General features: G+C 39.1%; 2 protein-coding genes across 2 annotated transcripts; one reads left to right on the forward strand and one right to left on the reverse strand.

Moving 5' to 3' along the window:
- Positions 1-4,992: 4,992 nt before the first annotated feature.
- LOC135323275 (keratin-associated protein 4-12-like) lies at positions 4,993-9,689 on the reverse strand. Its single transcript, XM_064496071.1, has 2 exons — positions 9,279-9,689; positions 4,993-6,080 (listed from the first exon to the last, which is right to left on the reverse strand). Exons 1-2 carry the CDS (start codon positions 9,544-9,546, stop codon positions 5,623-5,625), a joined length of 726 nt encoding a protein of 241 aa, XP_064352141.1. The 5' UTR covers positions 9,547-9,689; the 3' UTR covers positions 4,993-5,622.
- Positions 9,690-12,117: 2,428 nt separating this feature from the next.
- Positions 12,118-13,454, forward strand: LOC135323274 (keratin-associated protein 9-4-like). Its single transcript, XM_064496070.1, has one exon. It carries the CDS (start codon positions 12,154-12,156, stop codon positions 12,658-12,660), a length of 507 nt encoding a protein of 168 aa, XP_064352140.1. The 5' UTR covers positions 12,118-12,153; the 3' UTR covers positions 12,661-13,454.
- Positions 13,455-16,858: the final 3,404 nt, after the last annotated feature.

The raw sequence follows: 16,858 nt of genomic DNA on the forward strand, positions 1-16,858 counted from the left end.
TGCCGGATAATTGTATATAATTGCGTATTTCTTCTGATTTCTTCTCTAAACTGATTTAAAAGCAATTGCATAAGACAACGTACAAAATAATTGTGCCTATAACAACGGGATATGTAACACATTTGGCAATACCAGCACAGAGGAAGCAGATGGAGCAAAGCTGTATTGGAGAAAAGTGACATCAGATGGTAACTTGAATCTTTGAGAAGAAATGAAGAGAACCAGAAAGGTTAAATAATATGATTAACTAAGTTTAGTAACACTGTATTGTGGATTTGAAAGTTGCTAAGAGAGTACATCTTAAAATTTCTCCCCCAAAAAGTTACTATAAGTCCAAAATACATACTTGCTCTTCTTTGTTTGCTCAGCTTGTTTAAAAGGCATAACATTATATAAAGAAATGATATTAATAATGTATTGCTTGATTTGTAATATATATATACATAATATGTGTAATAATAGCACAAGAAAGGAGCATGAAGTGGAGTTATATAAGAAAAATTTTCTCTATTTTACTGAAACAAAATCGATATCAATCTGAAGTACATTCTGACAAATTGGTATATATTTTAAGCCCTAGCATTTAAACACATCTAATACACACACACACACACACACACACACACACACTTCATTATAGTAATTAAAATGTTATATTAGAAAATAACCACTTAATACAACAGAAGGAAATAAAGAGGGGTTATAGAGAAATGGACTTGTATCCCGGATATATTAAACATCCATGCAACTCAATAATTAAAAGAAAAATAACCCAGTTAAAAGTGAACTACAGATTTGATTAGACATGTGTCCAAAGATGATGCACAAATTAGCCTGTAAGTCTATGAAAAGGTGCTCAACATCATTATTCATTAGAGAAATGCAAATCAAAACCACAATGTGGTATCACTTTATGCCCACTAGGATGGCTTTAAGCTAAAAGACAGATAATAACAATTGTTGGCAAGAATGTGCAGAAATTGGAGCCCTTACACGTTGCTGATGGGATTATAAAATGGTACACTGCTTTGGAAAATAGTTTGGAAATTTCTCAGAAATTGAAGCACAGAATTACCATGCATAAAGACTCAACAATTCCACCCCTGGATATATATCCAAGGGAAATGAAAATATAGTTCAATGAAAAGTTGAATACATTCATAGCAGCATTAAAAATAATATCCAAAAAGTGGAAACAACCTAAATGTCCATCAACTGATGGCTGGATAAACAAAATGTAGTGTATCCATAAATAGAATATTATTTGTCAATAAAAAGGAATGAAGTACTGACTCATGATACGATGTAGACAAACCTTGAAAGCAATACACTAAGTATAGGAGGTCATTCACAAAAAGCCACATATTACATATTACCATGTATGTGCAAGTTCTGGAGACGCAAATCTAGGGACTGATCAGTGGTTGCCTACAGCTGAGACAGAGCGTGGGGGGATTGAGAGTGACTGCTAAATGGATATGAAGTTTCCTTTCTGGGCACCAAGATATTCTAAATTAAATGTAGTAATGGTTGCACAATCCTGTTTAGATGCTAGAAACATTGAATTGTATATTTTTAAATGGGTGAGTTAAATTGTTTGTGAATTACATCTCAATAAAATTCTTTAAAAAGTAAGAATAAATACATTAGGTATTAAAAATATGAAGTGGGAAAAATCTCCAAGTAAAAGATGACTCAGATAAGCCCACATAAATATGCCCAATTAATTTTTTAACAAAGGAACAAGCAGACATCTGCAGGCAAAAAAAAGGAAGGAAAAAAAGAGAAAACCTCAACCTAAGTCTCATATCTTATTTTTTAAAAATTAACTCAAAATTGTATCATGAACTTAAATGTAAAATGATGAAAACTTTCAGGACAAAACAGAGGAGAAAATCTCTGGGATCTTGGACTAGGCAAAGAGTTCTTACTATTGTCACCGAAAGTACAATCCATAAAAGGAAAAGCTGGTAAATCGAAAATTTAAAACTTTGCTCTGCAAGAGACACTGTTAAGAGGATGAAAAGACAAGCTACAGAAGGGGAGAAATATTTGCAAACCACATATGTGACAAAAGACTGGTATCTAGACTATATGAAGAACTCTCAAATTCAGTAGTTAAAAAAAAAAAAGCAATGATGCTGGTGAGCATGGACAAAAGAAGAGACATTTCACTGAAGGAGATGTATAGATGACAAATAAGCACATGAAAAGGTGTCCAATACCATTAGCCATTGGGGAAATGCAATTAATAGATCCATAATGAGCTATCACTGTATACCCATCATAGTGACTAAAAGTAAAAATAGGCTATACCAAATGCTGGTGAGGACATGGAGAAACTGTATCACTCATACAGTGCTGATAGGAATATAAAATAATATAACCATTCTCAAAAACATTGTTTGGCAGTTTCTGAAAAAATCTAAACATGCCACTACCATATGATAAAATGAAATTTGTATTTTAAGTCAGGGCAAGAAAATTTAAGCATAAAATTCTCCCTCTCTAACCATTCAAGCCTCTCCCCTTCCCCCTTTAGTGTGCAATATGCATCTGCGTTAACCAGACCTCCTCTTTGCCCATTCACGGTGGGAATGCCTGCTCGACCAGCCTCAAAGATCACACTAGCAACGTAGCTTCTTAAAAGCTCTGTAGGGGATCGTGGTGACTGGCTGCTCTCTTTCTATATGCTTATCTGAACTGTATCTCTTTGGTGAAGTTTATGTAAAATGTCAGTGTGTCATTTTGATGTATGATCCTTTGTCTCGAAAATACATAAAACTGTGCTTTTAACTTCTAACAGGTGGAACAATTCTCAGAGCTTCTGTCTCCCACATTAAAATCCTCAGTTTGGCTGGAATAAAATTCTCTTTTTACTTCTTAACTTGATTGCTAATTGAATTTTCATCAACACATTTATACCAGAGAAATGAAGATTTTTGTTCACATAATAATAAGTTCACACATTGTGTTCATGAATGTTTACAGCAATTTTAATCAAAATAGCCAAAGAATGAAAACAACCCGGATGTTCTTCAGTGGGTGAGTGTCTGAGCAAATGGCCACACTCATCCTATCAAAACTTCTCAGCAATAGAAGAGAAGGAACTATCAATATGCTCAACAACCTGGATGACTCAACAGAAAATTATTTTGAGTGAAAAATGGCAATCCCGAAAAGTTACGTACCCTATGTTTTCATTGATGTGAACTTCTCAAAATGGCCAAAGTATAGAAACATAGAACACATCAGTGGTTGCTAAAGATTAAGGAGGAGGTGGGGGGAGAGGGAAATGGGTGCGGCTATAAAACAGCATCACTGGCAATCTTTGTGGGGCCGGAAATGTTCTGTATCTTTATGGATGCAATTGACACAAAGAGTAATGGAATGAAAATAAAAAATAAATGAAACAACAGAGTTTTTTATTTACTATGTTAGAAATAAAGGAACAAAATCACAATCTCCTGAGTTTGCTCTAACAGATTTCTCAGTCATTACTCAAAACAGACGTGTGCGTTGTCACATGTGTTAATAAGAGAAGAATGCTGCATTGAGAATCTTAGTGAGAGCAATGGTTGTCTTCAGATAAATGACTAATAATAAAATCCTGAGTTTAAGGGTGTGATTTTATTTATGATACTAATGCCACATTGCTCTATTGATACCTTAAAGTGATGTTTAATTTTTCATTTTTTTTTTCCTTTTTCAACTATACCTTGTTTAGAACCAATATCCCCCATCCTTGGGCCCATTGATATTATTTGGTTATGAAATGGAAATTCCCTCAAAGACAAAGGAAGTTAACATTCGGTAGTTGCTTAAAGAACAGAGATGAAACAGTCAGATAGATGGCTTCCTTAGTGCCAGACAACATTGGGTGAGACCATGAATCTGAAACACGCTTGCCATGGTTGAGAGGCCAATGAAAACACTGCAACGTGGATGGAGTGGAGCTGGAATGGAGAATATGTCTTGACAATTTTCTTTGCCCATCACAGACAATTTTGACAGTTCTAAGTATAAACACATCACGATGGCAATCAAGCCCGTCAACATTAGAAGTTGACCAGTAATTCTAGCCTTAACTTCCTCCTGTCCCGCCTGTGAGCTGCATGCTCACTGATCACTCTCGGTAGTTTTCTACAGCATCCGTGCTTCAACTTGAAGTGCCTGGCATGCTGTTTATTGCACTCCTGTTCATATCTTATGATCCTTCATTATTATGATCATCACTAAAAAGGCTATGATTTCTCCATTTTAGAATGTCTATAATGTTTTCTTGGTTCCTTTCTTACGCTAATTGCTTTATTCTGTTGTCTCATTTCTTTTGCTCCTACTCAAGTAACTTTCTTTTCATGTGGAAGTGGCATCAGACAGGACAGGTGCAGCAATGTGACTGCAGGAGACATTTGGTTTTTTTACCTGAATGTGACCAAGTGTGCCCGAGGTACAAGAGATTCACAGTATCTAAGAAAATCCCAAGAGTGCAGGCTCAGTGCAAGCTTTCAAGCACAACCTAAGTTCTTTCTTTGATGACCTCATCTTTGTCCCCCATTCAGACCCTTCCCCAACTCACCCCTGGAACTTCCCCAAAGGGGTGCTTACTTATCCACAGATGTTCCACCTCTGACCGATAGCCTCCTCATTTGCTTATGACTTTTTCGGTATGGCGTCACTAAGAAAAAGGAGGTTAGGGGACTCTAGTGAGGTTCAGTCTTTGCCACATTTGGTCAATGACAACTGATTCTTTGGTTCATGCCACTATTGTCATCAAAAGAATGTAAACATTTTCCTGTCTCCACCTCCTTTTTATCTTGTGGCTTCATGACTTGCAGATTTCCCCTAAGTGTATTGACTTAATTCATCTATCAAAATTATTCCTTCTATATTACCCTTCTCCAAGACAGAAATTTCACCCTTTTGATCAATATCACCCAACGTGTTCTACCTGTCTTGGAAGATTCTCTTATCTCCAAGACTGGCTTGTGAGCTCCTGGCAGGAAACAACTGTGCCTCACGTAGGTTGGAATGCTCCCCAAAGCCCAATGGTGCAATGAACATGCCAGGTGATTAATCATTTTACAGACTGGATAAAAAAACCATTGTTTATTAGGTAAGGTGAGTTATCTTATTTTGAAAAAACATACATATATAAAGTCCTTTCTATAATATAGGCATTAGGTAACATTTGAAAAATCTATTTTCTTTCCTGGCCACAGAAATCCACACTTTTCTTTATCTTGAGAGAAAGAATGCTAGAAAATAAACTGAAAATCAGCTCTCAGAAATAAGTAAAGAAGGATACACAAATTTATGATATCAAGATAGTATTATTGAGAAATAGTTAACATGCAATTATGAAGGTCAAGGCAAGTGTAACAGCCAGAGACTTGGGGGTTTGATCGAACAGCATAGTGCATGTGAGGCTGAATGCAGGAAAGAGATTTCTGGGAAGCAGGGGTGGTACTGAATCCAGATGGAGGCTCTTTCTCCAGTGGCTTGGTAGTGTCACAGGATAATAAACTTGGTGGTCATTTAAAACATGGAAAAGTTAGAATGAATGACACTTTCACACTGATGTGATGGTGGCTGGCTCATGGTTGATAGTCAGATATGAGTTCAGCAGGAGGATCTACCGCAGCTGGAGCGGCAGCAAGTTGTACGGTGGCAGGTGGTCTGGCAGCAGATGGGGCGGCAGCAGCTGGACACACCACAGCTGGGGCGGCAGGTGGTCCGGCAGCAGACGGGGCGGCAGCAGCTGGACACACCACAGCTGGGGCGGCAGGTGGTCCGGCAGCAGACGGGGCGGCAGCAGCTGGACACACCACAGCTGGGGCGGCAGGTGGTCCGGCAGCAGACGGGGCGGCAGCAGCTGGACACACCACAGCTGGGGCGGCAGGTGGTCCGGCAGCAGACGGGGCGGCAGCAGCTGGACACACCACAGCTGGGGCGGCAGGTGGTCCGGCAGCAGACGGGGCGGCAGCAGCTGGACACACCACAGCTGGGGTGGCAGCAGGTGGTCCTGCAGCAGGTGGTCTGGCAGCAGCTGGGGCGGCAGCAGGTCTCCTGACAGAGGCCTTGGCCACAGCCCTGGTCAGAGCAGACGGAGCCACAGCAGGAGCTGACCATGGTGTCAGAGGGTGGAGGTTCTGGGTGGGTTTCCAGGAGAGTGAGGTTCTTGAGTTTGGGAGTCTTCTTGGCCCACAGCTCCCTTTATATCCTGCTGAAGAGCTGCTGTCACTGCATCATCATTTCCTCGTTATTATTTATGTTAATAGATAGGCAATTATCAAATTAGTTATTTGTTAGGTAGAATGCATTTTTCTTGTCTCTGTGTTATGGTTCTTCCAATTCAGCCTTTCCTCCTCACTCACCTCTCGTCTTCTTTCTTATGTGTATCATCTAATTTCAAAGACTCTGCAGATGCTCTATCAAATTGGTTGTCATGTGATACATCACTTGAAACCCAACACTCAATGTGTCAACATTAAAGCTTTGTGTGTTACACCATTCCTCAGTGAGACAGTAGGTTTTGTTTTCTAAAGACTCTTTTGGGGAAAATAAACTGTGAACGTACTGGGAGAACACTTGGAAGAATTTTTCTTAAAACATTTGAAGTGGAGAGGCTTTTCTGAGACAGAAAATTTAATGGCAATAAAGGAAAAGATTAAAAAATTTTACAGCAGAAAAGTGTTCATGCTAATTAGTTTTTTAAGCTTTAAACAAAATCAAAAGGCTACCAAAGGGCAAACTGGGAATAAATAACAAATGCCTTAACCAATATAACAGAAAAAGACCTAATTTTTTCTAATGTATGAATACCTCTTATACGCCTAATTTTTAAAAAAGGCCAACAGCCAAATAGAAAATTGAGTGAAGGATATTAACAGTCATTTCACTAAAAAAGAAATACAAATACCTTTTAAGTTTTTAAAAGATGTTCAGTCTCATTTATAATTTTAAAAATTTTAATTGAACAATTTATCTGTTCATCAAACCAACTATGGAACACCTACTGTGTGCCAACTCCCACCCTAGGCTCTGGGGATAGAGCAGTGAATAGTTTGGAATGACAAATATACAATATCTAATTTTTTTAACTCTGATAAATTGGAGAGATTCTCATATACAGAATGGCAAGGGTCTAAACTGGGGCAAATTCTTTATAAGGTAATTTAACAGTATCAGTAAGATTTGTAAATACGCCTGTCCTTTGACTAAGCAATTTCACTTCTAGAAGCGTATTCAACAGGTAAACATATACAGGTGCCCCAAGACATACACTCAAGATGCTCTTTGCAGCACTGTTTTTAAGAGGCAAAAGTCTGAGACTGAACTGTGTTACGGCTACAGAGGAGAATGTGTTTGATGTCAGGAACACACACCAGCGTTCAGTGACAGAGCATCATGTCATGAAGAACACTGTTTGAACTATTCTTGCAATTTTCCCACAACTTTTAAGTTATTTTAAAAAAAAGAAATGAAGCACACTTTTAAGGCAAAACAGATCATCCCTCTCCCATACAAACATCAGCTTGCCTTTTAATGAAGCTTTTTTCTTTGTCTTTTTTTCTGAGTGGGAGGTGATTAGGTTTCTTCGTTGATTTCAGCTTGGAGGAGGTACCAGGGATTGAACCTGGGACCTCTTGGGTGCTGAGAATGCACTCTACCACTTGAGCTTCCCCCTCTAGCTTGCCTTTTAGACAACATTTTTCAGCAAGGAGAAAAGAAAGGAAGGAAGGAAGCAAAGCTGTAAAAAATATGTTTGGTTGTGCTGTTTTTTCAGTTACTGAAGTCTGATTTCATTGCATTTAGGTAGGAGACAAAGGCTTATGTCATTCTGCTGTAAGATTTTCTTTGTACCTAAATGTTTTATGAATATTCTGGATATGTATGAAAATTATGAAAACAGTCTGTCAGGCATAAGATTACTTATAAATATCAATTACATCTAAGTTGATAATGGTCCTACTCACATTTTCTATTTCCTTGTTTATTGTTCTCCTTCAAATGACCACTATCTAAACAATGTGTTAAAATTTCTGCTATGATTGTGGTTTCATCATTTTCCCCTGTATATAACAGTTATTTTGCACTTAGTTTCTATGTAGCTCAAAGTGCTTATGACAAGAAAGCTAAAATATTTATGAAGCCATAAATTAATGTATCAGTGAGAAGTCACAATCAAGGTCAAGACAAGGACAGGTATTATAGGATTTTGATCCAAGTGGGCCACAGTTTTGTGGTCATTTGTTTGTTTAGAGATGGTTGGTCTTCTGTCCGAAAGCAGGAAGACAGCAAGGAGATAGCCCTCCTCCTTAGAATGACTATAATGTATGTTTTGGTACTTTTAAAATGGTAATTACATTATAAAAATATAAACATGCTGCTTTCATCTGAGCCTCTCCATCACTTTGTCTTGTCTTACGTGGTTTGTGAACTATACACCTTCCCTTGAATTTCCAGACTTGACACATTTTATTTCCAGGAATCAACCTTTGTATTTTTCCACAGAATGATTTCTCTTTCTCACCAATATTATCAACATGTTCTACCTGACATATGTTTTCCTATTAAATCCAAGATTTCATTATGAGTTACATGGTGATGAGAACGAAGTCTCATTCAACCGACGTGCTTCCCAGAACCCAGCAGTACAAGGACCTTGCTAGGTGGTCCATAGTCCAGTTGTAGTAAAAAGGAAATTCTTGTTTTCTCTCAACAAACTTGATGGCAGGCAAGGTGGGCAATCTGCTTTGGGGGAAAAATCATCATTTGGCCTTTTCTCTCATATAGGCTTTGATTGATAAGCAAAATCAGTTTTCTTTGTTCACATGACAGAAACACAAATGTATCTCCAGTTCATAATCAGCACTAAAAAATAATTAAGAGCCACAAGTGTTTCTGATACCAAGTATTTATTGAGACGTAGTTATCCTAACACACGTAAGTCATCATGAAGGCCAAGCCATGTGCAGCAATCATAGGATTAGGAGCCTGTCCCCATGAACTAGGGTAGGCGTTTGGGCATCTGACCGAATGCCACGGTAATAGGCACAGAATTTGGAGGTTCTGTGTGGTGTTTAGTTTAAATTGTTGCTTCTTAAACAGTTGCTTGGCGGCATAGCCAATGGGGTGAATAAACATAGTGACAGATGAAAACAAGGCCAGGTGCTATGGACAAAGGAAATGAGAACAAGACTGATACACTGGGATAATGGTGGTTGGCTTGGGGCTGGTGGTGAGGAATGAAGTTCAGCAAAAAGAGGATCCACAGCAGATGGGGCGGCAGCAGCTGGACTCACAGCACCTGGGGTGGCAGAAGCTGGAGATGCAGCACCTGGGGTAACAGCAGATGGACTGGCAGCACACGGGCTGGCAGCACTGGGGTCTGCAGCAGCTGGACTCACAGCACCTGGGGCGGTAGCAGGTGGTCCTGCAGCAGGTGGTCTGGCAGCAGCTGGGGCGGCAGCAGGTCTCCTGGCAGAGGCCTTGGCCACAGCCCTGGTCAGAGCAGATGGAGCCACAGCAGGCGCTGACCATGGTGTCATAGGGTGGAGGTTCTGGGTGGGTTTCCAGGAAAGGGAGGTTCTCAAATGGAAGTCTTCTCCCAAATCCTGTTTCATACTTTGCTGAGAAGCTGTTATCATCAAGTCCAAGATTATTTTCTACTTGCTGTTTGTCATGTTTAAAGAGAAATTATCAGACATTCTGATTGTGGCATCTGGTTAGCTTTGGTATTTAAAACGGGTGCTTACATATATCTAATCATTTCTCTCTCCCTAAAAAGCATTATTTGCCTTTCTCTTTTGTTTCAGCATCATCTCATCTATTACCTCTTACACTTTTCAAAGTGTGTCATTTGATATTCTTTGGCCTGACAATCGTTTAACTTCTTGCATCTAAAAGAGACATGGTAAGCCAGAAAGGTAAAGAAAAATACCATACAATACCACTTATATGTGGAATCTTAAAAAAAAGGACACAAGTGAACATATTTACAAAACAGAGACAGACTCACAAACATAGAAAACAAACATGATTACCAGGGGGAAAGGGGTTGGCAACGATAAATTGGGAGTTCAGGATTTATAGATACTAACTATTATATATAAAGTAGATTAACGACAATTTCCTACTGTATAACACAGGAAACTATATTCAATACCTTGTAGTGGCCTATAATAAAAAAGATATGGAAATGAATATGAATATCTCTAAATGAGTCACTATGCTGTACACCAGAAATTAACACAATATTGTAAATCAACTATACTTCAATTTAAAACAATGAAAAAAATAAAAATAAAAGAGACACAGAGACACAATTCCTTCTATGTCAATAATACTTTTTTTTTTTAAACAGGGGAGAGGTAATTAGGTTTTTTGTAATTTATTTGGTTTTTTAATGGAGGTACTGGGTTTGAACCCAGGACCTCACGCATGCTAAGCATACACTCTGCCACTGAGCTATACCCTCCCCACTGTGTTGACAGTACTTAAAATAGTCACAAACATGGATAAGCTAATGCACCAAAAATCAGACCTCCATAAACTATAGCAAAATGACTGGTGGCAAAATCAGCAGGGCACACTTGTAACTTAGGAAGAAGCTAAGAAATGTACTGGGTTTAAGGCACGTGGCTTCAAATTTATCTTGTTCGAGATAGAATTGGTTGTTCTGTCACTTTTCCAAATCAACATCCCAATGATTCAGTCCTAGTGCAAATTACTGCTATCCCACATTTTCAAACTAGCGAACGAGTTCTCCTTCATGCAAGTAACCACCTATTGACTCTGTTAAGAGCCATTCTCAGGACAGACACAGAAGAGAAAGCTATCCACCCCACCTTCCTTCTGCTCTGATTCCGCTCTGCCTCAAAGTAGAGCCGCAGATTATTTGACACAGTGAATTAGCAATGCCATTACCCATGTGCTGGAATCTGCAAACGGGGTTTATCCAACTTTGCAGCCAAGATCAGGAAACCTCAGCAGCAGAGGGACCAAGAAGTTCACAGCCCCAGTTAAGTCAGAGCAAATGAAGCCGTATCAGGAGCCACAGTGCAACCAACTAAAGAAAAATGCCCTTTCTTTCAAAAGGTTACAAATATAGACATTGCTAAGTATCCAAAATGTTATGCTTTGCTCCTCTGATGCATGTGAGGAAGTCATTCCTGTCCCTTTTGTTCCTGCATTTTAATACACTTATTGGTGATGGTGTCTTTTCGTTGGTTTATAACATTATGAGTCCTGTACGTACAATACTATGTTTCAACTTCTGTGTCCACTACCATGTGATCACCATCAGAGGTTTCGTTTCGGTCTTCATACAGTTGCCTCCCCCCCTTACTCATTTTGCCCTCTCCCACTGCCTTCATTCTAAACTGCAATTCAAAGCAAAATATTTTAGTATCAAATTAACCGCTTTGCAACTTTTCTCTTTGCTGCTAAATGTAAATATAGTGTCCCCGAGAGCAGAACTGTTATCAGGTCTGTCAACAGGTTTCGGGTTCGGCATGGAAAAGCTTCTGTCTAGGACAGTCAGTTCTGTCCCCTGTTGCAGGAAATGAGATACCTGTGTGGAGTAGCTTGCTACTAATAGATTTATCTATTGTTCAACTTTGTCTGACACAGATGAAAACCTTTTTAAAATATGGTTTTCATTCCAAACATGTTAAAATCTGATTTGAATCCATTACTTTTGTTCCACCTGTCTTTAGAGGTGAATCCCAATTGAAGTAGTGCCAAGGGAAAATACAGACAGTGAGAATGGCTGTGAACTCTTCTCCAAATTATGCTGAACTGATGGGTGACAAAAGGATGAACTCTGTCTTGAGAAATGATGATTCATAATTAAATGATGCTGTGGATGTTGGTAGCCTGTCTTATTTCTGGAAACAAGTTCTTACAGTTTAATATTAACTATTAGAATAATTCTATTTTCAGGAGATTCATAATACTTAGGGAGCACTTCCTCCTTAGGCAATTTTCCATGGGTCATGAAAAAAATGTTATAAATAACAACAAGGAAGATTCTGTCCATTGGTCCTAAATTTGGGAACCACAGTATAAAAGGTCTTGTACAGAAGACGATGTCAGTTTCTGAGAAATTTATCTCTGCTCAGAAGCCAACCTTCCACACCTGACACCATGACCCATTCATGCTGCTCCCCTTGCTGCCAGCCCACCTGCTGCCAGCCCACCTGCTGTGAGTCCAGCTGCTGCCAGCCTTGCTGCCCCCAAACTTGCTATGAAGCTACTCAGACCACCTGCTGCAGGACCACCTGCCGCAAACCTACTTGTGTGACCACCTGCTGCCAGCCCACCTGCTGTGAGTCCAGCAGCTGTGGACAAACCTGCTGCCAGCCCACCTGTGTAACCAGCTGTTGCAGCCCTTCCTGCTGCCAGTCCACTTGCTGTGAGTCTAGCAGCTGCGGACAAAACTGCGGTGGGTCCAGCTGCTGCCAGCCAGCCAGCTGTGCACCCGTGTACTGCCACCGAACCTGGTACCAGCCCACGTGCTGCTGCCTGCCTGGGTGCCTGGCCCAGAGCTGCGGATCCAGCTGCTGCCAGCCTTGCTGCCGCCCTGTCTGCTGTCAGACCACCTGCTGCCGCCCTAGCTGTGTGTCCAGCTGCTGCCAGCCCTCCTGCTGTTAATCACCTCTCCAAGAACCACCACCTCACATACCAAACTTCTTAGCATCTGATTTGGCATTCTAGAACAAATGTCACTTCCAAACATTGCTGAAAGCCAGCATTCTACCACCACATTTTTGTTACTCATCTGCCTGTTTAAAAGCTTGTGAATCAGCCTGATGGAGTGCGGAGGACTTCCTCCTGATTCTCTTCCTATGTGTGTGGTCCTGTGCTGGCTTCCTGCATCCTCCACGGGGAGTGTTGGTCTCTGCTTTGACTCTGAAATCATGATCTTTACCTTCTCTCCACATGTAACGTAGGGGAAAAAAATCCTCATGACTTTTCCTTCAGTTTCTGCTACGTATCTTCATAATACTCTTCATAATCACATTTCTTGTTCAATGTATTCATGGTTCTTGTACCCTGCTTTCTTCTTTTCATGATCACTTTGAGGTGTCTCCCTAGAAGCAGGGAATCTTACCCACATTTCTAAATAAATCCTCTTCCACTTTTCATCCCATGTTGTGTCTTTGGGTTATTGGACAGCTTTCCTGCTGTAAGGATTTACACACAGGTGCATCTCATACGCGTTGTTCCTTCTAAACTCATACGGTCTCCCACAAATTCTCTTCCCTTCTCACGTGAGAAAATGTCCAACTTGATAGATTATCTCAAAGTGAACACACCCATGTCCCTATTACCAGGTTAAGAAATAGAACTTAACCCCTTTCGTTTCAAATTATCTCTCTCAATAATATGAAAATTTATATTGTGAGTATCATCCATGTAATTATCTATGGGAAATTCATCCCCCTCTCTGTATCATCTTCACTGAATGAATATGACGTATTTTATTTGTATACTGTTGATATACATGTGGGCTGTTTGCCATTTGGGACTAATAAAAATTGTCCTGTTAAAAATAAATGAACATCTCTGTTGGATTAAATTCCATGAGTAGAATTATTCGTAGAAGTGTGTGGCCAAAGTGTTTATACTGTTCTCTGTAGAGGTCTTTCCCACTGCTATTAAATTTATTTCTAGTTATTTTATTTTGTATGCTATTATAGGCTATACTTTAAATTTTTTATTCTTTCACTGTTCCTGACGTATATAAAAGCAATTAATTTATGTATGTTGATCTTGTTACCAAACTCCCTTACTATATCCAGTAGTTACTCAATAGATTGTTTTTATTAATTTTACATGAACAGTTATAGCAACTATAGTTGATGGCATTGCCTGTCTATAAAGTTGAACTAAAGGGCATATATAGGAGCAAAACCAATTTTTGCAAAGGTATTTTATAGAAAAAGGGCTTTGTCAAGACAAGCAGAATTTCCTCTAGCCTGGAGGAGGATTTGAAAAATGAATGCATGTTTGTAAATACGAGTGGGGTAGTAAACCACGGAAATTCAGAGTCAGGAGAGGCTCACGTGCAAAAGTTGGCAGTGCACAGCCAAGCAGTGCACAGGGGAGAGGGACACTGCACCTGAGTCTTCCAGTCCCTTGGGAAAGACCACGTGTTTGACATAAATGCAAGATGCTACTCAAATTTTCATCATTCCAAATACTTCTTCTAATTCTTTGCTCACAAAATAATCTTCTGATTGCTACTGATCTCTCCTTTAGATATTCATGCATGGAAAACTGGTAAAAAAAAAAAAAAGCCTATAAGTAAAAAGCCTATAAAAACTATATTTATTGCAGTTATGATTGTGATTAAAAAATTGGCATATCAGTTTACGATGATGGATAAACTGTTATGCCCCAACAAGTGGACATCCTTTGTATGTAAATAAGAGTGAAATAAGCGTAGATTTCTGAATCTGCAAGAATCAAGTTCAGGCCCTCATAGATTTGTCAAAATATTGAAGGTCAACTTAAAAACCTTTCTGGGAAAGAGCTCTTTTTGCCTAGGTAATGGATAATATAATTTCATGGTACCATGTATTATTGTTTTTAATGTCATGCCTTTCAATGATTGTGGACTTGAGCGAATTACAGCAATGTCAGCAGTCAATCAGCCTTAGTGCTTGAACAACACTGAGGACTTAGGGACCTCACAGTGATTCAATAGTGGAAGGGAAATCGAATTAGCAATAAAAAAAAAAAAAAACCTCCCTACAAATAGAAGTCCAGGACCGGACGGCTTCACCGGGGAATTCTACCAAACATGCAAAGAAGAACTCATACCAGTCCTTCACAAACTCTTCCACAAGATCGAAAAGGAGGGACTATTCCCAAATACATTCTGTGAAGCCACCATCACCCTGATACCAAAACCAGGCAAAGACACCACCAAAAAAGAGAATTACAGACCAATATCACTGATGAACATAGATGCAAAAATCTTACCAAAATATTAGCAAATAGAATCCAACAGCACATAAAAATGATTATACCTCATGATCAAGGGGTGTTCATCCAGGGACACAAGGGTGGTTCAACATACGCAAATCAATCAGTGTAATACATCACATCAACAAGAAAAAGGACAAAAACCACATGATCAACTCAACGGATGCAGAAAAAGCATTTGATAAAATTCAACACCCATTTATGGTAAAAACTCACACCAAAGCAGGTATAAAGGGAACATATCTCAGCATAATAAAAGCTATATATGACAAACGAATAGCCAGCATAGTACTCAACGGTGAAAAACTGAAAAGCTTCCCACTAAAATCTGGGACAAGACAAGGATGCCCACTATCACCACTCCTATTCAACATAGTCTTGGAAGTCCTAGCCACAGCAATCAGGCAAGAGAGAGAAATAAAAGGCATCCAAATTGGAAAAGAAGAGGTAAAAGTGTCACTATATTCAGATGACATGATACTATATATAGAAAATCCTAACAGGTCCACGCAAAAACTACTAGAGCTGATCGAAGAATTCAGCAAGGCAGTAGGTTACAAGATTAACGTTCAAAAATCAGTTGCATTTCTTTACACTAATGATGAATCAACAGAAAAAGAAAGTAAAGAAACAATCTCCCTTAAAATAGCACCCAAAGTAATAAAATACCTAGGAATAAATCTAACCAAGGAGATGAAAGACTTATACATGGAAAACTATAAACCACTGATGAAGGAAATTAAAGAAGACTTTAAAAAATGCAAACATATCCCATGCTCCTGGATTGGAAGAATCAATATTGTTAAAATGGTCACAATGCCCAAGGCAATCTACAGATTTAATGCAATCTCTATCCAATTACCCAGGACATATTTCACAGAACTAGAACAAATCATAATAAAATTTATATGGAACCACAAAAGGCCAAGAATTGCCAAAGCATTACTTGAGAAAAAGAAAGAGGCTGGAGGAATAACTCTCCCAGACTTCAGACAATACTACAGAGCTACAATCATCAAGACAGCATGGTATTGGTACAAAAACAGACATATAGACCAATGGAACAGAATAGAGAGCCCAGAAATGAACTCACAAACTTTTGGCCAACTAATCTTCAACAAAGGAGGCAAGAATATACAATGGAATAAAGACAGTCTTTTTAGTAAATGGTGTTGGGAAAACTGGACAGCAGCATGTAAAACAATGAAGCTAGAACACTCCCTTACACCATATACAAAAATCAACTCAAAATGGATCAAAGACTTAAACATAAGACAAGATACAATAAACCTCCTAGAAGAAAACATAGGCAAAACATTATCTGACATACATCTCAAAAATGTTCTCCTAGGGCAGCTTACCCACACAATAGAAATAAAAGCAAGAATAAACAAATGGGACCTAATTAAACTTACTAGCTTCTGCACAGCAAAGGAAACAAGAAGTAAAACAAAACGACAACCTCCGGAATGGGAGAAAATTTTTGCAAATGAGACCGACAAAGGCTTGATGTCCAGAATATATAAGCAGCTCATATGACTCAATAAGAAAAAAACAAACAACCCAATCCAAAAATGGGCAGAAGACCTAAACAAGCAATTCTCCAAGGAAGAAATACAAATGATCAATATACAAATGAAAAAATGCTCAATATCACTAATTGTCAGAGAAATGCAAATCAAAACTACAATGAGCTATCACCTCACACCAGTCAGAATGGTCATCATTCAAAAGTCCACAAATGACCAATGCTGGAGAGGCTGTGGAGAAAGGGGAACCCTCCTACACTGCTCGTGGGAATGCAGTTTGGTGCATCCACTATGGAAAACAGTATGGAGATTCCTCAAAAGACTAGGAA

This window comes from Camelus dromedarius, chromosome 16 (assembly GCF_036321535.1).
Source record: "Camelus dromedarius isolate mCamDro1 chromosome 16, mCamDro1.pat, whole genome shotgun sequence".
NCBI lineage: Eukaryota > Metazoa > Chordata > Mammalia > Artiodactyla > Camelidae > Camelus > Camelus dromedarius.

Bases quoted from the DNA above. Each gene is read 5' to 3' on its own strand.
- LOC135323275 (XM_064496071.1), bottom strand. From the start codon at position 9,546: ATGGTCAGCGCCTGCTGTGGCTCCATCTGCTCTGACCAGGGCTGTGGC. The intron at 6,081-9,278 runs GTGGATCCTCTT...GCTGTGGCCAAG, and splicing joins CTGCTGCCGCCCCATCTGCT to GCCTCTGTCAGGAGACCTGC.
- LOC135323274 (XM_064496070.1), top strand. From the start codon at position 12,154: ATGACCCATTCATGCTGCTCCCCTTGCTGCCAGCCCACCTGCTGCCAG.